The sequence below is a fragment of the Eleginops maclovinus genome, chromosome 18 (assembly GCF_036324505.1).
Source record: "Eleginops maclovinus isolate JMC-PN-2008 ecotype Puerto Natales chromosome 18, JC_Emac_rtc_rv5, whole genome shotgun sequence".
NCBI classification, from domain to species: Eukaryota; Metazoa; Chordata; class Actinopteri; order Perciformes; family Eleginopidae; genus Eleginops; species Eleginops maclovinus.
This window is the reverse complement of record NC_086366.1, coordinates 9546610-9572652: the sequence shown is the minus strand read 5'-3', so window position 1 is coordinate 9572652 and position 26043 is coordinate 9546610. Positions and strand designations below refer to the sequence as shown.

The 26043-nt window shown below is 40.1% G+C and overlaps 2 protein-coding genes across 2 annotated transcripts in view; both read left to right on the top strand.

Annotated features, from left to right (window-relative positions):
- Positions 1 to 4122, top strand: part of LOC134879997 (arf-GAP with Rho-GAP domain, ANK repeat and PH domain-containing protein 1-like) — a 48684-nt gene extending 44562 nt beyond the window's left edge. Inside the window, 2 exon segments of the mRNA XM_063906627.1 lie at positions 829 to 864; positions 1843 to 4122. Of these exon segments, the coding sequence (XP_063762697.1) occupies positions 829 to 849 (21 nt within the window). The 3' untranslated portion in view covers positions 850 to 864; positions 1843 to 4122.
- A 16987-nt stretch (positions 4123 to 21109) lies between these two features.
- The window catches only part of LOC134880312 (cGMP-dependent 3',5'-cyclic phosphodiesterase), a 139970-nt gene continuing 135036 nt past the window's right edge, over positions 21110 to 26043 (top strand). Inside the window, exons 1-2 of the mRNA XM_063907198.1 lie at positions 21110 to 21321; positions 21504 to 21798. Of these exons, the coding sequence (XP_063763268.1) occupies positions 21740 to 21798 (59 nt within the window). The 5' untranslated portion in view covers positions 21110 to 21321; positions 21504 to 21739. The remainder of the gene's footprint in view (positions 21322 to 21503; positions 21799 to 26043) is intronic.

Here is a 26043-nt window from a genome sequence, read left to right as displayed (position 1 = left end):
AAGTGCACTGACATTAAACCAGACCTGTTCAACAACATCAGTATCATCCTCGCCATCTGTTTGGCTATTCCCATCAAAAATCAAGTGCAGCCATCCAAAATAATTCACTGTACACTCGGTCTCAGTGGTATGGGACCAAATTTCCACAATATGAGGGTGCACTTGTCTCTTCCTGCTGTTTCTGCAACCATCACGTTCCCCCTCAATAGTTTACTGTTGACTGCAGCAGCACATTATAATGCAGCTCAGTCTGAAGTTACTTCCAATGGCACAAACACAATTCCAGGGTTGTTGTTGCCTTTCAGATATTTGCTATTGATCCTCATCTTTTCAGTGTGTGTGTGGGAGGAGGTGTGATTGCTTTGGTGATGGGGCAGCAACTGGATTTATGGCGGATGTTTGTGTATTTCGGAGTGGGAGTGGAGGAGAGAGATTCACTGCATATTGATATGTCCAATTTTCACTGTGACCTGAAAGAGTAAAGAAGGAACTGTGTCAGTGTGTGCGCGTGTGCGTGTGTGTGTGTGTGAGAGAGAGAGAGAGAGGACGGTTCACTGCTCCTGATTATCTCTCTCGAGGTGAATCCAATGGTATTTGTTGAGACTTTTGAATGTTGATATCACATATTCACCACTGTTTCCTCTCACACTCTAACAAGCCTTATAAACACTACTCTGGGGGTTCAGACATAACATCAACACCTGCCTGCCTCTTAATGTAGTCCACTCTTCTATATTCACTATCCTCACCTCTCACTATGTCTACACCTCTCGGTTTCTCCCTCTATTCTCCCTCCCTGTCGTAACCGCACTGTTGTTTATCTTTCAGCTCTTTAGAGACGTTCGATAATGGTTGCTGCAAGAGGTATGAGCATTTAACTTAAATCACACACAAATTCTTCATTTATTTTATTTGGATAAATGCTGATTTACAGTGTATGTCAGATGTATATTCTGTGTGAGCTGCAACAAGCTAATTGGTTGATTTAAACATGTTAGTATTCAGGATAAAACCAGTGCTTTTCAATGTGAGTCAAGGACGTAGATGGGAAATTAGGCTCTTAAAACTACTTATGTTTATTATGCTATACCTATAGCTAGTAAACTTGGGGTAGTGGATCAGTTTAACATAATGAATTATGTTCTTTTATTTAAATAATTCAATATTAATACAAACAGTCAAGCTACAAGAAAAAAACGTTAGTGGAAGCAGGACAGCAGAAAGCATAGCTTATAAAAAAATAACCCTCCTTTAATTCAAAAAAGTAAATCAAAATGATTCTGCTCATCATTAATGCCTCTGGGAATATTATATGGTGCTGGAATTTATTTATATATTTAAATTGAATATTGAATGCTTTTTCATATAGCTAATTGAACAAGCAGAAATTAGAAATGTGAGGAAATTGAACCTATTGGTAAAGAAAACAATAGTTTGATTGAACCAATAACCGATTTACGACTATTGAAAAATAGAGATGTCCACTGAAGTTGATACATGGAGTTTGAGTGACAGAGAAAGCATTAGGCTGGTTTGTAGCATTCTCTGTCCGTCTGCTCTCTTGACAACTGCTCTTTGAGTCCACGTCTTGTCTGCAGTTGGTTGCCATGGTTTCGAGACAAGTAGTCTGGATGAAAAATTTAAACTTGACCTTTCAGGGGGAAAAGTGTGAAACTTTTTAAAGGTGCACGGATGATCGCTGCGATATGTTAGTGTGAATCAGTATTTTCAGTCTGCGGTAACGGATACATTTTAAAAAAAAAACGTGATTAAAAAAAATGATTAAACGAGTGCGATGTGACCACACTCGCTTGGCTAACTGTGGATTTCTGTTTTTTGAAGGGTGGACAGTCAGCGTCAGATGACCTACATCATCATTCTGCGACTATAATGGCCAGAATGACAGACACTGTGTGTGGATTATGGCCTGACACTGCCATCTGCTCCTTCTGGATATGAACAGGACCAAATAGAACAGACAATGAGGATCACATGTAAAATATGGCCGACACTGGTGTCCCTGCACAAATGAATTTTACGTGACTTGATGTACAGCAGCAGCAGCAGCTGGGAGCGGTGGCATTCAAAATCAAAGAGCGACATTATGATGGACTACAATCACTCGCTTACTAATCGATGTCCGACAAGACTGCGCCCAATGTTCCTCTGCTTCTGTTGGTCAGTGGCATGTGACTCAATCACTGCATTGCAATATGGGACAGAAGCATGAAGGTCATGCTTAGAAAAATGTCTGGAAAAATGTGAGGTTATTCTAGGCACTAGCATCAAGTGCTTGGCCATTTTTAAATAGTTTATTACTTGCAGTTGTGGCTGAATATGATTTATAATTTAGTTTTTTTTTTTAATGTTAGCTCTTTTTCTCTACTATTGCTCATGAATTGTCAGGATAACCCTGCAGTTCAAAACTAAGTATTTGCTATTGTTAGCAAATCTGATGTGACCTGGTTCTGTCCAGAGTTTGTTCCACAGGGACCGAGACTGAGAAATGAGCGGTGATGGATACTGTCTGTAACTCCATAGGACATTTGCCTCTACAGCACAAAAAAATGGTCAGTGGCATATTGGGCTCATGTCCATTTGTCTGCATAATGTGGACCAGAATATGTGAAAATATGCATGTGTGAATTATGTCTTTTGAAGAATGAAGGAAGAGGAGGTATGAGCTACAAAAGGTTGAGGGCTAAATGGCCTTTGCCTAACACTGTTTGAGTAATTGTGATGAAATAGGATAAGCACTTGGTTTAATATTTTACTTTTATCAGAATCAAGCATCTTAATCACATTTCAAACAATAATCACTTACTGTATTTAAAACATTGTTCTTTGCTTTGGCCTAATACGTAGTCTTTTATGTCAACACAATCCTCTTCACTGCCTCGTCTCTCTCTTTTTTTTGTAGATATACAGTATAAATATACATACATGGGCAGATTTGTCATTAACCAGCAGTATTTATGAAGTTTTAGTTTATAAACTAGCCACATTGCAATTTGAAATGTGTTTTTTTTTTGTCTAGAATCTTTGCAGCAGCAGTTTATTCTAGTCAAAACAAACATTTGAAACATCTGTAACACAAGAAAACATTAAAGTGCATTATAATATTTTATCATTCTTTCAACTTGGGTCCAAACTCATTTATATTTTGTCAGGAGAGCCATGAAGAAATCGCAATAAACTGCATTAGGGTGCAACAGTTACCTTACCAGCAAGTTTTTCACCACTTTGCAGTGTTTCCTGTGCCACCTGTTGTAAAGACTTCCTATTTATTTGGACAGCAGAGGACGCTAGATGCTACTCTGTGCTAGTGAGAAACTCTGATGTTCAGATAAATGTTTGTTTTTAAGCACCTTTAAATGTGTGTCCATGCAGTTTGTGTGTATGAGTTTGTATGTCGTTAGCTGCTCTCCAGCCCAGACCTCAGCCGGAGTCGAGAGAAGACTCCACTTTGTGAAGTAACATAAATACACTCTGTAGAAAGTCATCATCCCCTCCAGGTACTTCTGTCAATATTCTTTGTTTTCCACATTGAATCAAAGTGGGTGAATCATAAGTCCTTTTGTTGACATGGATCATGATACAATTAGGTACAAATATTAATCACAAAATACTTGTTTGCATTAGTTTTCAGTCCTTTTGAAATGAAGTTGCATGGTAGGCATGATGCATGTTTTGGGATGAAATTAAGGTTTAGACTGTTCTGCAAAGTTTATTTGACATTTTTGGGTAAAAAACACATTTAGACCTTTCTGATACAGTTATATTTAACAAAGATAGTTTTTAAACACGGGATACTTACACATATGTTTTCACTTTTGTGACTTCTAAAAACACTTGCCGTAGATGAAGACCTAATCTATTATTAATAATATGTATATTTATTTAATCTTATATCGACATGTTGAAGTGTCTCTCAGATCATTGTCTAAACCTGCTTAGTACATCGCTGATTCAATGTAGTAAAACAATGGTTTCGAATAAAAGTCCAACAGGAGGTGATGAATACTTTTTTATAAGCAGTATATATTTTGTCCCTCTTTTCTTATTTTTCTCAGCATTTTACTGATTTTGCATCTATGAAACTCTAATAAACACATACAGCTAGTTTTGTGTGTGCATGTGTTATTGTTCTGGCCATGGTATATTGCTTGGTCACAAAGTTCCCATTAATCATGAAGAAACAAGTATTATTTCAAAAGGTTACCGGCCTCCAGCTCTGCTTTGCCCTTATGGTTATCCACTTGTTTTTCCAACACACACACACACACACACACACACACACACACACACACACACACACACACACACAAACACAAACACACAATTAAACTTGAATGTGCCCTACAGGGAAAAAGTTAACATACACATTAATACATGTACACACAATTATATAGGGGCAGAACATTTTTCGATGCCTGCGGGTTTCATGACATGTCATGCTGCAGCCAGGAACTGGAAGCCTATACATGTGCTTTGAGGAAAAATGTCAGGAGTGCGTGTGTGTGTGGCTGGAGTACAGTGATCATAGGGAGAGCCCTGAGGAGGTGTCCTTGCTGTGTGTGTTTGTGAGTCACAGTAGACATCCAGCTTTATGTTCATTCTTATAAGCAAAGCTGACACATCAGGGTCACTCTGTACCTCGAGAGACACACACCGCAGGACCCGCAAGGGTCTTACACGCAGGAGACCTTCACTGTACCATTCACACGCACATTTACCAAAATAGCCTTTACTACATAGGTCAGAGCAACAGTTGCGTAAGGCAGAGTAGTGACGACAGATGAGAGTGGTTCAGAAAAAACGCTGAGATTGTAATTGAGCCTCAGGAGCAGCCCTGCTGAGTGGCAGGGTGTGCCAACTGCCGGGACCTGCCAGCCCACCTGCCAGCTCCCAAAAATAAAGTGTACGTTTTCAGTGAGCACAGTGTGCTACAAATCGTGACACAGACAAACAAAAGGGGGGGACAATGGCAGCAACCATTCTCCCACAGAAATCTGGACACCACCTGTGTGAACCAATCTCCTTCATTTCCACTCAAGAGCACATGGCAACAAGAACAGCATGAACAGCAGCACACATGGGGGCTTCTTTAAAAGAAGTTGCAGGAAAAGTGCAACATTATACACATACAGGGTATACATGGTAAAGGTGTTTATATTTTCCACATTGATCTCTCTGTACCATAGTTGCTTTCAACTGGAAAGGACAGCATCAAAAACAGCACCAACATAATACATTTTTGTGTTTTCTTTTCATTTCATTTTCATTATTGCACCTACATTACATTATTCTGCAATCTCAGGGGGAGTTTGAGTTCACACCAACGTTGTATTTATTTAGTCATGCAGCATTCCCAGACTCTTTTGTAAATAACTTCTGCAGGTCGATAAGCAGGAGCTTGGACAAAATGAGATTGTTGATAATAGCTTGTTTTTGTATGACAGAGAAAAACCTCAGTAGACAGTAATTCATGTCTACTGAGCATTTACATATGTTAATAACACAAATGTATATTAGTTAAATTATTATATTAAGTGTTGTCTTAGCGCTTTTCTTCTCCACCATCCTATGGTCTTCAAACGCAAACAACCCCCTTTATATCACATTAGAGCCTGCCAGCTAACAATTAGAGCTGACTGGGCTCTGGTTTCAGACAATCGGTGTAAAGGGATAAATAAAGAGAAAAATAAAGCACATTTTGAACATTAAAGTATGTAAACAAGTCACAGTAGTGTTTATTATTCATGTACTGTTGTCTCGCTATCCTTGTAATATAGATTTTTACCTGAAAATCACATTATGTCATATGTGTCTTTCATTGCACCTTCTACATCCACCTGCGTTGTTCAATTTCTCAGCCTCTTGTGCTTTCTTCAATGCCAGAACCTGCTGCCACCCCCTTACAACTTTATCAGCCACCACTGATAAGCTTTAGACCATTTCTGCAGACATAATGGGTTAGAGTTGTTTGTTCAGCTCATATTCATTTCACATTTTCTCCCTTTTGAACCCAGACAAACTAATTTCAAGCTCAGAAATCCTCTGTTGTGTTGTCAAGGAAACCAGCCAAGAAAGCGACGATCACATCAAAGGTGTTGATCCTGGCAGAATTTTGATTATGAAAAGCTTCACTGTCGAGGGTTCATACTGTATTTTATCTAATGTTATACTTCAGATCAGTAGGCTGTGCTCGTAGTATCAAGCTGCGTCACGAGGTTCACACGTTTGTAACGCAGCACATTCCTTTTCTTTCTCGTCTGTTAGATCATTCTGTGATTGAAGTGGCTGTCAGGGACATGTACAGGTAAGAGGGGAAGCGTGTCAACCTTCTGCCAAGCTTTTGTGTTCATCCTCAAATAACTTTTCCTTTAGTTTAACATCATGAGACATGCTCTGTCGTGTACGCAGAACTTATTTATGGACTCGTGCAAAAACAATTCTAATTCAATCACAGCTGGAAACACTCCTAAAGGCATTAATATAGCAAATTGTTTTAAGTTAGAGGGTTAGAGTATTCTTATTTGGCAGGGAAGTTGCAGAAATAGAGACTGTACATAAACATGTTGCCTCTGTGCATGCCACAACACCTCACTGCTGGTATGCTAAAATATCATCAAAGCTTGAGGTTGGTTACAATATTTTTGCCATTCATTGATAGTTAATATAGAGATATGGACAAGAAGACATGCAACATGTCCCTGTATGGAATTGAATCAGGGACATGGCAGTATATACAATATACAGTTTATCTTGATTGAATATAAACTATAGCTAAATATGTAGCAAAAACCTCCTGCATTGTATGTTTACAATTTAGAAATAGCTTTTAATTCAAGACAACAGGACCGAGGAGTACTTAAAGTGCCCAGTGGAATTTTGAACAGATCTATATTGTTTTGTCAACATCGGACAAACTCTTCTGAAAGACAATCTGAAACCTCGCCCAAGCCAATATCTCCTTTAATTTGTTTTAGGTTTTCGAGGGGCACCGAACCCTGCATGCAAAAAACACACACACACACCCTGCCTGCCTGCTCTATGACCTTCACAATGAAATGTTAAATACATACAGCTTCTCTGAGAGCTCTGAAATCTTAAAAGGAACATAAAATAAAAAGCACAGCGAGTGATTTATATAACAAAGCAGTTCTTACTCACTATCCTGACACCACAATAATGCTTTCCTGATCCCACTCTATACTCTCAATTGTTTGCACTAGGTGTGTGTGAGTGCTCCTTGTTTTCCCCAAAGCCCTTCCTGCAGGCTGCTAATAAAAATGGAGTTGGAGTAAACTTGTGTGATCGTAAAAAGGGTTTGATGGTTTTTGATGGTTTGCATTGCCACACGGAGCGTCTCTCAGCTGGATGCAATTCATCTGGACACTTTCCTTTCATACATGTCATTAATACCTTGTCTTCAGTCACCTCCAGCTGACTGGAAAACACAAAAACTCACACACACACACACACACACACACACACACACACACACACACACACACACACACACACACACACACACACACACACACACACACACACACACACACACACACACACACACACAGACACACACACAATCCTGCAGCACTTCTTCAGTTCTGCGAAAGGCGTCTTGCTTGGCTGCGTTTGATTTTCCGCCCTCCAGCCCCTCCCTTGGAGTTTATCACCAATTACTGGTCCTTCAAGAGAAAATAAAGGGAAAAAGCCTCACTCCTGGTCCCCATGGTAACTGCTATCCTCCTCTCCGTTTCTGCACAATCAATCAAGCAACACATGTCTAGCTGCCCCTAAAGAGGAGAGGGACAGAATATCACTTCTGAGGTTTGGTGTGCAGGCTTGACTTGGTAATTTTTTGTCAGCCACAGCATCTCTTAGCATCTGCCGTCTTTTTGATCGTGTTTGCTTCCTTTCGTCATGTTTGTTTGTGTTCTGTGAGGGATAAAACAAACATGCAACAAAAACAATGGAACTGAAAAACAAATCACCATAACACTAATAATATGCTTCCTTTCATTGTTCAGCAATCCTTCAGTTATCGTGTTCTACATATGAGCGATTTTGAGAAATTTGAAGCAAAAGTTTGACCTTTTAAAAACTCCAGTTTACTTTCTTAATGAGAGTTAGATGGGAAGTTGGCTCATTCTCATGTACAGTACATTTGAAGCAACAGTGAGCAACTTGTTAGCTTAGCTTGGAACAATGACTGGAAATTCGTCAAACTTTGCCCTTTTTCAAGAACTTCTGGGTAAGATTATTTCTTGGCCTGTGTTGGATTTGATCAACTTTGGACGGAGCTAGCTGTTTCCCCTGTTTCCAGTCTTTGTGCTAAATTAGGATTACCAACAGCATGTTCCAGCTACATTTATTTACCCTACAGGCGAAACTTTAAGAATCTTGTCATCTGACTTTGCAAGAAAGAAGTATATTTCCCAAAACAACTCCAGTAGCAGTACTCTGCTGTTTTACTCAAATACAAGCAGATCTGGATGAGTGATGGCTAACAGTATAAATTATTAAGGATTTGCCGTCTTTTTCCTCCACATGCTCATCTCATGTCTGCCTCTGTCTTCGACTCTACCTGTCCGTTCCGATCTCCTTGTTGTTTTTCCCCACGCTCCTTCCATTGTCGTCTTTTTTTACTTTATCTTTCAGTTTCTCACCAGCAGCAGACGCAGAGAAAATGGAGAACATTTCGTGTCTGACACCCAGCTTATCTCACAGATACAATCACCACTGAGGGACTCAGGAAGAGGAGGAGGAGGTGGTGGAAGGGGAAGAAAAGGACCAGAGGGAGGAAGAGAAGAAATAACAGAAATAGCCAAGAGAGAGAGAGAATGGCAAGGTGTAGAGGTATAGGGGAATAAGAGATGGACAGGAGGGAGAGGAGGATAAGGGGTTTTGAAAGTAAATATATTATATATAAATATATAAGTAAGGATGGATGAGGTGAATACCAGTTCAAAGCTGAAATTGAAAATACTAAAGGTAAGACTAGCACTATGAGGATGTATTAAAGACACTGAAAGAAAATAAGATGCAGGAAGAGTAAAAAGAAAGCTACTGTAAGGTTGGTGAAAACCTAGAAAGTGAATTAGGGCTATTTCCATTACCGCTCTTATTTTTCTAAAGAAGCTAAGCCCTAATAATTAGGAAACCCCTTGAGCTGACATCGATAAAGAGCGACAAGAAGCCGAAGAGGAAGGGAGTGGCGAGAAAGATGGAGGGAGGAGGAGGGGAATGGAGGAAGGGAGGACCTGGGAGACAAGTGCTAATAGAAGATTAGTCACTCTAAAGATGCTGCGGGCTAGTGCACCACAAGTCACTGTGTGTGTGTGTGTGTGTGTGTGTGTGTGTGTGTGTGTGTGTGTGTGTGTGTGTGTGTGTGTGTGTGTGTGTGTGTGTGTGTGAGAGAGGGTTAACAGGATGCGTACAAGCCGACAGACTGAGGAATTTGCCTCTTAATCACTATAGTTTAATTAAACTTGATTGGCTTGATGAACGCACACACACACACACACACACACACACACACACACACACACACACACACACACACACACACACACACACACACACACACACACACAGCTCTGCAGGGCAGATGATGTCACTGTATAAGATTGTAAAGGGGGCCACTGGCGTCATCAGTATATGCAAGCAAACACATTTCTCTTCTGACACAATGACATTAGTAAATCTTATCTCTTTACTTTTAATCACATTTTGACAGGGGGACACTATCTTATCTCCATCTGATTGTCATTCTTTTACTCCTCCTTCAGGCCCAACACACATCGTGATGTGTTGTCATTTTTCGTTGTCGTCTTAATCCTCTTTTGGCCCTCCCTAGTCTAAGACAGCGTCTGTCATCACAATATCATGTTATGCGCACAAACTCAAATCCATCTCTCAGAGCTTTATTTAAAAATCCAGTTAAGGGCTCACAAGTTGACCCAAAAATTAAGCCAGGCTGTATCTCTGGAGAAAAGTTTATAAAAATATGTATGAAACATTAATGGTGCAGCCAAATGGGGACACCAAAACATGTGAATCACTTCTATAAACATAACATCAAATAGTCAGAGACCGGCAGGCAGAATTTACAATTAGTTATGTTTCCTTTTTAAATTATTTTTGGTTGTCGGGCGAAAACTTACTATGTAGTGGTATTCAATTCGTATTGTTTAAGTGTATTGTATTAAACGTTTACAATGTCTATTTATTTTATACAGTAATCCAAAAAGCACATTTTCTGTTTTAAATATGACTCTCAAAGGTTGTAAGACACATCGTATCCCTATTCATGTTTCATTCAATTAATGTCAAAGCACATCTATGTGTAGATTGTATTATTTTTACCAGGTAGAACACTGTGACAGGGGTTTAGCCATTATGCTAAAAAAATAAAGACACTTAGACAAAGGAGGCTTTCATGAATCATATGTTGCAGTTGGGATCACCCCTCTGTGCACAAAGCACCATTAGTTCTGTTCAGGGAACAGAAGAAAAAATAAAAAGACTGTGCAGACCATGTCGCCACAGGGCCTTCTCATGTGCATTTGAGTGTGTGTGTGTGTGTGTGTGTGTGTGTGTGTGTGTGTGTGTGTGTGTGTGTGTGTGTGTGTGTGTGTGTGTGTGTGTTTTCTGTGTTATGTAAGCTGTTTGGGATAGGGGCTAAACTATGCACACAGTAAGGGAAGGTTGGTATCGAAATACAATTTACAGAGGCCTATAATATCACGGATTGCATCCTAAAACAGACAGACAGAGAGACAGACAGACAGACAGACATTTAAGTCTTTTCTAATTATGATTCTACAAGTTTTTAATGTGTGCTCAACTTTTGACTTTTTAGAATAATCCTCTTTTCCCTCTTCATTTTGCTTTTCTGCAAAATCGCCATCCTCATCTTGTTCTCTACCCACTTCATTATTGCTATCAGAGTGCGTGTATCGGGTTTGTGCGTGTTAGCGTACACGTAGGCTACACAAGCGCACACACGTACACAAGCGCATGCACACACACACACACACACACACACACACACACACACACACACACACACACACACACACACACACACACACACACACACACACACACACACACAGTAAAGTGTTGTAAAATGCTGCGTGACGCGGCAGGCTGCCACAATAACATCCGATTTTCCCGACGACAAACGTCATTATCTTTATATGAAGTGGCGTTACGTATTGCGTGCCTACGCATGTCACGTTACACTTTCATAATTCCAGCAGCCTTCCTATTATTTGATACAGCTGAAGAAAGGGATAAGGTTTAAACCCCAAAAGAGACTACATCGTTGAATGGTCATCTAGTTTTTATAAACATGCATAAAAATCAAGTTTAAAACGACATATAGATTTTAGACTTGGAGTACAAAATAGTTTGTAGAGCGATTTTTAGGAGATCCAAACTGATTCTATTTTAATTCATTTGCTTGATTTTATTTTCATACACAATTAAAACGGATGCTGAAGGGAGCCCAAAACTGTAATAGTTGCACGCAGTGAATTTTTTGCTTCTCTGTATATGTTGCGCACTGCCTATGACAATGCATAAATATATGTTTAAAAAAAACCCCATTGTTGTTACATCTTAGTTTTACATTGTTTACTTAATGTGTAATCTGTGATGTGCAAGGTGGTTCTACTCTAGTAGCCTGAGATCGATTGCTTCTGTCTACTATAAGCACCTAGGAAAAACCACGTGGTTAATTTTTTAGCCATCAATTAAGAAGACCTGCATAATGCTTGCTCATGTTTGTTAATTCTACCTGAGCAGACACAGCCAAAACTAAACGAATGACTTTGTTTCATTACAAAGAGTCACACTGACTTTGGTCTTGTGAAATAGTGCTGGAATGTCAATAGATGAGTTGGATCAAACATTTGTGCACAGCAGGGCCAAGCGTTTTGAGCCTTAAGCTGCAAACACATTCTGGGACTCCAAAATGACTTCATCTGTCATCTCCCTGCAATGTTTTTGATATTGAGCCTGCATGAACGATGGACCCTGTTCAAAACCACTATAATTGAAGCAGCTGGACCACTCTGTGGCCACAAGGTGTTCCCTGCTTGTCATGGTGCTAGCCAAAGAGCTAAAGGAGTTTCTGACTGAAGGCAGAGAGCTCCCAGACTCAGCTCAGGTTGGCAGGGACCCAGCAGAGAGGAACCAGCAGGCAAGAGAGCTGAGCAGAAACCAGAGATGCATGCAGCAGGAGATCACAGAGGCAATGGATGATGACTTTACATTACAGCAAAAGTAAGTGATATATTGAACCAGGAAATGTATTTTACCACAGTCTCTTTTTACACCATTAGTAAAACAACAAACACAATTTAATGTGAAGAACTGCAACCAAGATATTTGATGGATTATTTAAAGGTAGAATTGAAGGTTTGCCTAAAACACAACTAAAATATATAAAATACATGAAATTCATTACAAAATGCATTTAGTATAAATGTGAAGATGTCAAATAGTAAAGCACATGACAAAACAGTAATATAACAGGGGTTTACAATAAAAATTGTACAACAATAAATATTTTACCCAACTTTTACTTGAGACAATCTTTGTCGTAAACCTGTTCCACTTCAGGATCATGAGACACTATACTTGATTTAACCATAACAACACAATATTATATATTATATAATAATAATAAAAAATAATAATAATGTGTATAGCGCCTTTCTAGGTACCCAAGGCCGCTTTCCATTTTGTGTGGACAGACAGAAAACAAATAAACAAACAAAAAACTAGGGCAAATAAAAAAATAGAAAAATAGAGTAAAATAAAATAGACAACAAAAATGGCAGTTTTGGTAGAAGAACGGGGGACTAAGATGAGTTAGTGATCTAAGGCTATGGTGAAGAGGTGAGAAGGCCCGTGTCCGAGGACCACAGATTCCTTGTAGGGGTTTAGGGATGGAGGCGGTCTCATAGGTACTGTGGAGCTAGACCATGGAGAGACTTGTAGGTGAGGAGGAGGGTTTTGAAAGTGATCCGGGACTTGATCGGGAGTCAGTGAAAGTGGATGAGGGTGAGGTTTATGTGCTGCCATGGTTTGGTGTGGGTGAGAACTCTGGCGGCAGAGTTCTGGACATGCTGGAGCCTCTCCAGGGTTTTGCTGGGAACCCCTGGGGACCCCATTGCAGTAATCCAATCGGGACGTGATGAAGGCATATAAGCGTTTCTGCCACAGAATCGGAGAGTGAAGGCCGGAGTTGGGAGATGTTTTTAAGATGATAGAAAGCAGATTTAATGACCGGATGTGAGCCTGGAAGGAGAGGGTTGTGTCCAGGATGACCCCCAGGTTGCATGATTATATGCCCATAAGTTGGTAAAAACAGTAAATGAAGTGTAAGTGTGTTGCTTGGACTCGTCGGGATGTTATGCCATGAGTGATGAATATCATTTGTGCTTGTTAAGATGAAATCTAATCACATGAATATGGCTTCATGACAACCAGCAACATTAATAGCAATTGAATGAAAACTGTCAAAAAAACAGTGAAAACATGTAGATGTAAAGAGGATCAAACCTGCAAAGCCTCCCTTAATGTTCTAATGCACAATACATGCAGCCATTTGTACATGTATGTGTATGTGTATGTGTGTGATTATCAGGCACACTTTCTGAAGTGTATTAATGGAAAGATGAGCACAACTGTCTCATGATTCATTTTAATTCATGCTGCTAAGTCAGCCAGCAGCCATCTGGCTCCCCCTGACACACACACACACACACACACACACACACACACACACACACACACACACACACACACACACACACACACACACACACACACACACACACACACACACACACACACACACACACACACACACACACACACACAGTCCGTCCCTTCCTCTCAGATTTTACCACAACAAACTCGGTGGGAATGACAGTCTGAGGGCATGCAGTTGGAGAGATATTATGACAGGTTGGAGTGACCATAACTCCAGGCTGATGCAGCATTCAGACAGTTCATCACAAAACACACACCATTGACAAAGTGATGATAAACGCCTGGTCTCTTCTTCCCTGAGAATGGAGTCATTTATCAGATCCCAATTTCTTTTGTCTGTCTTCCAGGCATTGGTAAACCATCCAAGGCTCTAGAATGACTCTCAGGGGCTGTTAGTCCATTAAACCTGCCCAGTCCATTGACGACAATGAGAGAGGCACAATCAAATAAACTCTAAAGCTGCACTGTGTTCCTGGAGATAGCTGGGCTCACCCCTGTCGAGTTCAAAAGACTGCACTGGTAATATGTTAAAGCCCAGCCTACTGTATTATGCTGCGCAGGGCCTGGGGCTCAAACCAAAACATTTCCAAGCTGTTCATGTGACACTAGCAAAGAGAAGAATAAAAGATCAAGCCTTGTGTTGTGAAAATTATGGGATGCAGTGGCAGCGGCGCGCTCAGCACATGACTAACTGAGGTCAGCTGGCTTTGTGCTGACATAAAAGTCAAACACTGAAGGTTTTGTTGAATAATATTGGATTTTTCCACAACATGGCTTCAGAATTTCAAATGAGGTACTGTAGGACATTTCATGGTTTCATTACGTTGCCTAAGGTCTGCCGTGCCAAAACAAACCACTCATCCAACAGTTTACATTTTAAGGACTCTTTAATCCAGAGTGACTAATGATCTGGACCAGGTACAAGCTTTACTGTCTCACTATAGAAACAATCTGTGACATTACTGTAGACTTTAATCCCCTATCCAAAAAAATATGACAATGACTATAAACTTTTTTTGGATAGGAAAAACTGTGTAATAAAGAATTTAGGTTTTACTTTATAGGTTTAATTTGTGGTCCAAGTGCTTTTCACATCTGTAATTTAGTTCTTAGACCTAGTTTAGTCTTGATTTGTCTGTAACGCTTTCTGGTGCCCTGATAGGATCCGCATCCAAAGTGGCTCGGTTGCGAAATTATTCAAATATGCGCACAGAAAACTGTTCACCAAAAGGAGTAATATCATGTTGTGACAAGCATTACTTTATTTCCTGTATCTGCTGATTTAATGTTATAACTTGATATTCTTCAGAGTGGGCAGAGTAATGTCAGCTCAGTTAAAGATCATGATGAAATATGCAGGAATACTGTAAGCACTTGCACTACATAGAGTGAACATGTGGCAGTCATGACTGACTGCAATCATGAACATGTATTTCAAAAGAAAACCCATTTTTAAAAACAGGATGTTACATCTCTGTTCATTATGGAGGATGATGAAATTAACTTTAACCAAAGTGTAATGTAAAACCAGTGTAACCAAGCAATCGGGACTATTTTATAAAGTCATGTTCAATTCCACGTCCAACTGTTTTTAGCCTTGAGCTAGCTGGCCCTGAACTTTAGCAAGGCATTGGTGGACGATGAACACTTGGAGAATGGGTTTAATTAGTTTTGCGAAAGCTCAGCCCTGGGCTGGAGATAACACTGGGCTACAACTTTTTGCGATAAAACCGCAAAAGATCAAGGTGGCAGCGCCTATAGGGCTTACAGTTAATGCAGTTTTGATGGCTGTGAGTGGTGGGAAAAGCAGAATGGAAGAGCAGAGGAAGGAAGTAAAGAAGGAAGAAGAGGGATTTTGGGCTACAGGAAGGTATTTAATCGAGCACAGCAGGGGTGGAGGGAGAGAGGACAGGGAGGAAGAGGGATGGGAGCACAGAGAGAGAAAGAAGGGGATTAGGATAAGGACAGATAGATAAGAGGAATGAGAAATGTCTGAAAAGCATGTTCGCTCAACAGGAGCAAATGTATTTTTCTAGCAGTCAATCATTCCGTACAATTCCTCACTGTTAAGTCAGGTGGATTATATGACTGATACATGTTGCTCAGGAGCTAGATAGTCGTCCACCAGTTGAAAGGTTGGTAGTTAAATCCATTACCATTAATGTTTTTAAGTATTTTGGACAAGATAATTCAAATGCATGGCTCCGTATGAATGCTGTCTTGTATATGTAAAAGTGCTTTTGCTGGCTGCAACGAATGGAAAAGTGCTACATGAATGAAATCCAATGACCATTTATCATGTAGGAATTTTCTGCATATTCTGATAAACCCATGCAGACAGAAAATTGGTGACTTGCTTGACAAACTTGTGGAGCATTCAGCCACTAAAGAGCCGTTTATTTCCATTAGCAGTTGGTGGAAACCAAGAACAGAGCTAAAAAAGAAATTGATTATATTATAATATATGTTAACGTTGCACTGCTGCTGCATGCGTTAATTTTTGCCACATCAAATAATAAGCTGGTAATATTTTGGCGTTGCATTTACAGGTTGTTTCCGCTACTAAAACACTGCTGTTTGTTCTGACACCGTGTGAGCATAAGGAATAAGACTGGAAGTGAAAGAAAATTGTGCACTGTTGTGCTGTTTGGACATGGTAAAACAACTTGCTTGGTATGATTGTTTTTGTGTGAAAGTCAACTGCAAACTGTCAAATAAATTGAGAGGGAACACCTATTTGTATTTGTATAGAAAAGGAGGTGGAGAGAGTAAAGCAAGGCAGAGTTATTCAAGCAATAAACACAGAAAAATCAAAACATGGGCTTTGACAAGTCGGCCCACACTTGGTGATTTTTACCCACTCCAACTGACAGAGCAAATAAATATTTCCATGTGAGGACAGGCACGTCCGCAGAAAAAGGGGTTGCATTTCACCAACAGCACTCAAGGCTCTTTAATTAGCCCTATTCTCTTGGTCCTTAAATATCCATATTGAAAACCATATTGTCGCTGCATATGTCTGCTAGAGGCCCCATAGCTCGCAGCGATGTTGCACAATAGTCTCTATGTATCACAACCTGTTGAAAAATGGCATTTGACTGATAATATGGCTCCACAGAGCTATTTACCAATCAGGCCATGGCCACAGAAAGGATCATAAATAATTAAGCTTCTGTTCAGTCGGCACTTTCAAATTCCAGGAAGTTGTAACGATTGGTAGACCTAGCCGCCCATAAATGTCAGTAAACACTCCAGGTTGAGGACTGAAGGTCTAATCAGGTTCTGATGTAATCAACTCAAGGAGCAGATACGCGAGCAACACTCTGGGGAACTCAATCAACTGAAGCGTGACCCGGTTTATTTTCGCTGCACAGCTTTCTTGAGTCACAACAAGAGGATATTAGTTTCACGGTCACTAAACTTTTACAGTGATGTCAGGAGAGTTGTCTTTCCTTGCTCGTCCCTTATCTGATTCACAGACCATGATTAGACCTTGCTGTGGGACACTAAAGATGAACAAAGTGTCTGGTTGTAATATTGATCCCACTGAACCATAAACTGAAGCACATCTCACACTCCGCCTGCCTTTTATTGTCAGATAAAAAAAACATTATATTTTACTGCTTTGCATTAGTCATATTCTGCCTCAGGGGGCTGAAATGTATCTTATTTGATTCCTCTGCAACAATTAAAATGTTTAGGGGGAGACCTGTCCGGGTTCACATTATTCGCTTCAGTTATTATCACATATTTACTGTATGAGCAAAGCTTTGGCTGACTGCTTTTGCTCATCAGTAGCTTCTTATTTACTGAGCAGTTCCGCTCAGTATGTTTGAGTAGAGACTTGATCAACAGGAACATCTCCTCTCGTAAAAATAAGCTTCATTGCTCTTTATTGCAGAGCACGGGTCAGACACTGCTGTCACAAGGACTGCTACACTTACTATCCCTCTCTGAGTTTGATTTCTCTCTGTCCCCAGGGCAGTGTGTCAAGGATCTTGTATATTTTGATCTGAAAGGTTTTTGACTGAAATTATTATAGACATATTAATAATCATTGCAGACATGCTTACTGGGCATGTTTATAGAGCAGAGAAGAAACACAACTAAACTGCATACTTAAACATTTTAAGCAAGGTGTTAAACTGAGAAATATACAAAGAAATGCAACATCATTGGTTGGGGTTGTCTTGTGCCTTGCTCAAGGGAACCACGGCAGGGCCCGGGAGGTGAACTACGACCTCTCCAAGTACCAGACCACTCTCCATATTCAAGGTCTGTTTGGGGACTTGAACCGGCGACCCTACGATTCCCAGTCCAAGCCTCTACTGAGTGAGCCACTGTTCGGACATCTATTGGAATATTTTCCCACTTTTTTCCACAGATGGTGGATGTCCTATTAACTTTAATGGTCAACTGACCTTTCCTTAAGGGAAACCATCAGGTATAAATACTTCAAAATACCAGGTACAGTATGACCAAATGACATTCAGCTTCAGCTTTACGTTTCAATTTTTATCATAATAAAAAGAAATCTAACATGCTAAACTAAGATACTAAACATAATGAACATTATAAATGCTAACCATAATTATTTTCATTGTGTTTGCAATTAGCTCAAAGCACCTCTTTGTACAAGTCCAGTCTAACAACTGCTAGCGAGGTTATAGACTCTTGCTCTCTTTTATAGTCTTTTTTACACATGCAGACAAACTGTGTCTCTTTTAAAACTGTCTGTCTAATATGGAATATCTGGGATTATACATTTGTGTAAAATACATATTTTTTCCCCACAGAGAGTACAGAGAAGAATATATTTCTGCTCCTTATGATAAAACTGGATTCATGAATTAGTGCTATAAAAGTGCATTTTTTTTTGTGTTAAAAATACCTTCTCCTGCTGGTGAGGAGTGTCCATTGCAGACATTTGCAGACCCGAATCCCAGCGGAGGATCTGTTTGCGGCCACATTGACTGATCTGAATCTGGGGGCCTCTGGCACATGAGTCCTGCTGGACAGACACACACTCCAATACATGTTGAGGCACTGCTGAGCACACCATAGATCTGTATGCCAACATGCCAGATGTGACAAGTGCACACATACACACACTCTTAAACATCACATGACAATAATAAGGTTCAAAGACTTCCTTATGCTGCTGTTCATTACCTCTCATGACTCCTTACCTTAATCCTCACTCCCTGTCTGTATTCTCCCCCTCCATGTTTCTTTGTCTCTCTCTGTCTTTTCATCCCTTGTAATTGTCAGCTGTTGCTAGATGACCCAAGATGCCTCTAAAAGTGCACGGCTTCTCACACACATGCATTGTCCCTCTGAGGCTCAGTATTTTATGCAGTGTGTCATAAAATGAGGTGACATGTCTCCGGCTGGTGGTTACTTACTTGACAACAGAGGGAAGAGGAAGAAGAATATGATCTTTGGTCTTCATAAATGCCCTCTTTAAAATGCTTGTTTGACATTAGTTTGGATATGATGTTTTAACACACATAAATCTAGATACATATAAAACTATGGGGATGGACAGAGACGCTGGTTTAAATGTAGACAGTAACCACAGATCTGATTTTTGGTCCCCTTCTGGTCTTTCTCTTTTGCAGTGACAAGTCTGGTTTACATCAGATTGTATCTGTTTAGACAGCAACATGGAGCTCATCCACATGTAACAAATGATAAATAAACACTTTCTGGTGGAGATAGTAACCACCATAGAGGATAATAAGGTCTTCATTCTTTAGAGTTCATACATGTCACACAAATTACCCAATTCATCAAATGAAGGACCGATAATGTAATCAAATACAAGAGGCATACCACATGTATGCCAAAAGATGCTTCCACAATTTTGATTAAATCACAACCTAGTCTAAATAAGGTAACCGTAGTTTGCATATTTTAACCAAGTGATTTCTCATAAGGGGGTCGGGACCCCTACAATAGGCCACATGATGATTAATGGGATGGTAAAGAAACCCTCTTGCATTTCTTTTTTGGAAACTGATTTCTCTGTAGTATTGAATATCTTAATCTCAAACTTTAACCAAAGCAATACAAAGTCACCAACCACGAGTAAGGTCCATTGCCATTGCTCCATTTAATCTGTTTTAGATGCTTGTTGTGAACCCAGGAGAAGTCTGAACTTTCTATAATAGCCTCTGAGAGAAATTGTGGTTGTAATAGACAAGTGACATATTTCCAGGACTTATCTACACTGTTGGCTGCTCTGTAATGCAACATGTGTCTACTGTACATGGCAGACATTTTGATGTGTCAGCAAAGGTGTAACTGATAACAACTAATAAGAATGATTGATTAATAAAAATGTCTCAACGTAATTAAGGAGTGTCCGTTCTAGTGTTGTGTATATTGGCTCCTCAATATATCTCACTGAGACACTGGAATGGACACACATTTTTTCTTGCAATGACATGAATCAATGATTGCACATTTCCAGACTTGGTCCCTCGACTTGCCAAAAAGCAAAACAGTAGCAGCATCAAAACACAGCCATGGATATATTGAGACAAAAGATAGAAGAAAATATGGTGTAATTTAAAATTCCCCAGCTTTACATTATAGTGTAGCACACCTTCCTAGCTCAAAGCATAAAAAGTATGTAATATTCTACAGTACTACATGGATTGGAGACCCTGCACGTTCACACAGGTGTTAGCAGTTATGGCTGATTAGCCCTGTGCACGACTTGGGGTTGCGTGGTAGACATTTCCTGAGGTCACCAAACTCACTTCGCAACAATATTGATAGAGATGATGATGCTGAACAGAAACAAAAAATCAGTGTTAGGTGGTTGATGGAGCTGTCAATCAATCACAGTCTGCACATGCTCACAGAGCTTTGAGTGGAGGTCTAATCAGTCAACATGATTGAGAACACCTGTGTATTTGGAACATGGCTGTGGGTTTAATTTGTCACAATCTTTTTTTAAAACTTAAAATACTGATTTTCTGCTTTTTTTGTGTGAAAATGTTGTCCTAAAATCCCAACTGGGTCTTGAGAATGTAAAACACCAGACATCCGAAGCCACTTGGGGATATTTAAAGGCCTTGAATGTCAACAAACATGTAAAGGGCTCCTGTTTCATTAGGCATAGCTCTTGTTAATCCCTGCTGCTTCCTTGTCTGTAGTGGGAAGGCCATATAAGGCAGAAGATCTTAGTTGGACCTTGAGACTTGTGTCCTGATCACATACTGCAGTTTAGTGCAACATGTGGTTTTATAATGGAACGCTGCCAGATCTAGCCGATAAGATCTCCTCTGTTTGGGAAGAAAGCGACTTCAAGTGATTGTCTCAGATCTACAGTAGGCTATACAGTTTATGAAGAAAAAGAAGAAGTGTGCATGGTGGGAGTTGTGTGAAAAAGCGCAGCTGGGGTGTAAAGATACACCGTGAAAGTTGATTTTTTTTCAACACGACTTTCATTTTCACGGATGAAGTGGTGGTCATGGGATTGCAGACATGACCTGAGAAAGATTGTTGGTGAGTGCATGCAGAGGAGTGACGTGCTCAGAACCGTTTGACAGATGCGTCTTTGACTGTTAATGTGTCCATGTGGTGTTAAGCGTTAAAGTACCGTCTGAGCGCACTCTCCGCCTCTCTCCCTCGCTCCCTCTCTCTCCCTCTCTCTTTCTCTTCCTCCGTTATATCCTCGCTCACCATAGCGCGAGTATCAGTTACCGGGTCCCAACCAATCCCGGCGCGCTGTCAGAGCTCGAGAGGAGACGGCAGACCGGAGAGAAGCAGACGCATGCAGAGGAGAGCAAACCCTCCAACCGATTTATCCATCCGACCACCGTCTATCCTACTTCACCCAGCACACTTGCTGCCCCCCACATCTTCCCTTCCTCCCGACTGCAGCTGTTTGGGTTAACCGGGGAGGCGTGAGGCAGGATGCGCCATGGGACAGGCGTGCGGACACGCGCTCCTCTGCCGTAGCCAGCCGCCGTCCTCCGAGATGTAAGTGTGTTTAATAACTATGTCTTTTACTTTTATCTTCTTGCCACCTCAGCACACACTGGACCAGACACATCGCACTTAGCATTACGCCAGATAATAACACAGCCTGATGGAGTAAGTGTGTTTGTGTGTGTGACCTGCTGGGTGTCGTTATCCCCCTGACAGCGGCACTGAAGACCCCAGGTGACTGTTCAGCCGGCTGACAGTGTAAACCGGTGTGTGTAGCTCACCTCCATCACACTATAATATCGGTCTAGTCTGCTCTACAGAGAGCTCAGTGACCTTATCGTGTGTTCCAAGGTATCATCATAACAGTAGCTGCTCTGATAGGCTACTCTCCCTCTAATATCCCTGCCCATGTTCAAATGTTTATTTAAGGGCTTATTTGAGAAATAAATAGTCTGTTATATGCTGTGACTTAAAGCTTCATAAATACGTTTTTATAAATAATTAACTCAATTGCTTTACATATCAGTTATAGGTAATAAGAAAAGCTTTTGGGTTGCCAGGTGGTGGTTAAGACTTACCTTGTGAAAACTGAACCAAAAATGTTTGCTTATTACCAACAGACTAGTTTTCTAACTGATTACCAAACCAGAGACTAATCTATAACCCATGAATAATTATAAACACCAGCTAAACCTTTTTTTTTCCGAACCTGGCCACGCAACATTTCTTCACATTTATACATAAAAAAACACATTTCAAGCCAAGTAATGATCTGTTACATTACCAAGTTGTATAGGAACATCATTTTGTACGAGACAGAGAAATGGGGGAATTTTCAAGTTTTTAGATAAACGTACCCTTTGTGTGAAGGTGGACACACCAAAGATTAATCTTCACACTTCTTAAAACCAGCCTTTTTATAGCATGAATATTATTTCTTGACCCTTAGGCTGTTTTTTTCTGTTCATGAAAAGTTGACATTTGGGAGATAAGGAGTTTCCACATAGAAGCAAATGTGTGCTGTGGATCAAAGGAGCCTGACACAATGTTACTAATGCAATGAAGCATCCCAGCAATGCATCCCATCTCCATATAGCTTATAGTGTTTACTACCAAATGTGTTGTTTTAACAGCTCAGAGAAGTTTAAATTGGTGATAATTCTCGCAGCTGTTGTGGTGTTGTTGTCCAGTCTGTGTGTGTTAGTCATGACTTCTCAAATCGACACCTCTCTACAGGAAAAAAAACATTTTGAATGTCAGGGCAACACTTGAGTTCAGCTAAATGTAAACCTATTAACTACTTTACAGCCATCCTAATTTTTAAACAAGTTTCTTCTGTAAAGTTTGCCAAATAAACACACAACGCTTGCTCTCAAATTAAGTGACTCATTTGCTGCTGCTGAGTCGAGTGATTATGATCAAAACGCGGGTCTGATCAAACAGCATCCACCTACTGTATGGTGAGAGCTTCCCCAGGAGTCCTCCTGATGTCTATACTCTGTGTTTTTTATTAATGATTAACTTCCCTCCCCCTCTCCAGTGGCTGAATAGCATAATTTGCAGATAATAACGTTGTGATGCCATTATACGCTGATTGCACAACATATTGGAGACATTTACTTCAGATCAAGTTTCAACCCCTTTTTGCCTCAAAGTAAAAACAATCTCATCTAATGTAGTCCTCCTTCATTATTGGTTTAAACCCAATAAGGGAAATAGCTGGAGGATGGCATTCATTCACTTCACTATCGTGTCAGTAAAAAATCAAAGCTTCTTACATTGGGCATTTGTTGGCCATTATCGGAGAAAATAACGTAAGTTGTGCAGGGAAAATGAGTCCGCCAGGTGGACGTCAGAGATCTTTGACATACATTTAGTTTCAGGAGCTGGTTTCACCTGCTTCCATCAAGCTGGAGTGTCTTTTGACTGAGTGTTTGGAGACTTAGCATTTGTGATCGGTTAAGCTCACAAAGTGTGATGCTGTCATGAAATACACAATAGCCGATGTCATGCCTGTACTCTTCCGGATATGTTCCAAGCTCATGAAACATCCTCATCCTTTTGTGTTTCCATCATAATGATGGTTTCCCAGATCCTTGGGTTGTGGGTTCATTCATCTGAAATACTGTCCAAGCCTCAGAAATCACATCCATGAAATCAATCTGAGCTCGCACCTCTGTTCTTCCTCGCTTTGTAATTGTTGATGTTCTGTATGTGGCTATGTGTGTTTTTGTTGTTTGAAACAGCGATTTGAGGATGACATGTTCATATTCAATGCACTTTGTTTACCATGCCAACATTTGAACAGGCAACGGAATCACTCTAGTAATAAGTATTTGGGTTATGTGTAATGGTGTGCATGTGAAAGGTCTGCAGCCTGAAAAATAGTGCAATTTACTGGACTGATGCCAGGAAGTCACACACACACACACACACACACACACACACACACACACACACACACACACACACACACACACACACACACACACACACACACACACACACACACACACACACACACACACACACACACACACACACACACATACTCACTCACTCACTCATCAGGAATCAGGTTACAACTGCTGCTGACATGTACTTGTGTGTGTGTGTGTGTGTGTGTGTGTGTGAGAGAGAGAGATTGAGAGAGGATGCTGACGTTGCACTGTGTTATCATCAGTAATGGGCTCATCAATACTAAAATATTCAGAGAAGAGACAGAGGGAAGAGGCAGATAAAGAGTATGCATGGGAAACCATTGTGATATGCTTGCATTTGTGTTTGTTTGTGTATCTATAAAATAGTCCATAATTGTTTGTTAAGTATTGAGCTAAATGTCCAACATAGACACTCAAACTACTGAAACATTCAGTATGTTTACCAGCCAGCAGTAGAGAAACATAATGTACAATTAGTTTTTTACAGACAAGATCAGTGACTCTTTAATATTCAAATGCATAATGTCGAAATGAATAAAATTTTGAAGCTGTGCACATCCATGGCAAAAACTCCTGTCCTCCAGTTAAAGTGCAAATTAAGCACATAATTATTTCTAAATACTGAACTAAGAGACTTTTTGGTTGCATGCCCCCATTAATTTTCTGCATGAATATGAAGAGATGACTGGCAAAGCTCGGATGCCTTGAAACACTTCCAGCTGAATCATCAGTTTGAAAGATGAGCAAATATAAAAAATAATTATATCTATAATTAGAAGTCAAAGGTTGAGAGTGTGAGGGAAGATTAAATGTTTGTAACAAACATTTAATCTTCCCTCACACCAAGCTTTAAATTCTGGAGATCACCACTGGCAGATTTGTGATAGAGATTAAGCTTTATAGGGCTTTGATGAAACAGCAGCTTTAATCAATTAACTTTAGGAATCTGGGTTTGGGGGTGTTAAGTGAATCCAATAACTGGTCAAGTGTTTTGTTCCTGATTGCAAAGAGAAATTTCCTCTGGCTCTGACTTGTGTCTCTGGCTGGCCGTAACAAACTGAAGGAATTAGGAAGGATTTATTTCTGATAAACATAGCTTAAACAGAATGTAATCACACATCGCATTTGAGGTTATCATGGAGAGATAACCTAAAATACAATTATACAGTAGATAACGGACCTTCACAACCCTGCTACACTTACTCATCTACTGCTCTTGAGTTTAATAAAACAACTTGCCACTTTGAGGCTTAATTAGAACAGTATAGTTGTTGTGGTTACATAGGTTGCATCCGCTGCACAATAAGGAGAGGTGTGTAGTGTAAACTTGTTATGTACTGTGCAATGCAGCTGAAGGAGCAGCGGGTAATGGAATGGTTATGGAAGTCCATGCACCATGATGCTGGGAAAGTCTGGTTTATATTCAATCAAGAAGGAAATGCAAATAAAAACATGTGCACATAGCGTGGTGACCTACTCTACATTACTGCACCAAATTGATTCAACCTAATGCACTTTATACATGCCATAACAAGGCCTTACTTTACTCTGCATGTGTAGCTGGAGGGAAAGTGACGGATGCATTAATTTATCAATGCCAACAAGCAGTTTAACATTAATGTTAAATAGAGTGTACTCTATGTAATGAGATGTAAAACAACTTTCCATACCATTAACACAGTGGACATCCACTTCATCATTAGCTTTAGCTGGATTTAGTTTTCTGAGTATACATTTGTTTCAGCCAGTACATCCCCAGACTGGACAGCTCTGAAACACCCTATGTATACCCTCAAAGAAGTCATTAAATGTTATATCTCTGCAGTTATATCCAGAAACTGCTTAATATTATATG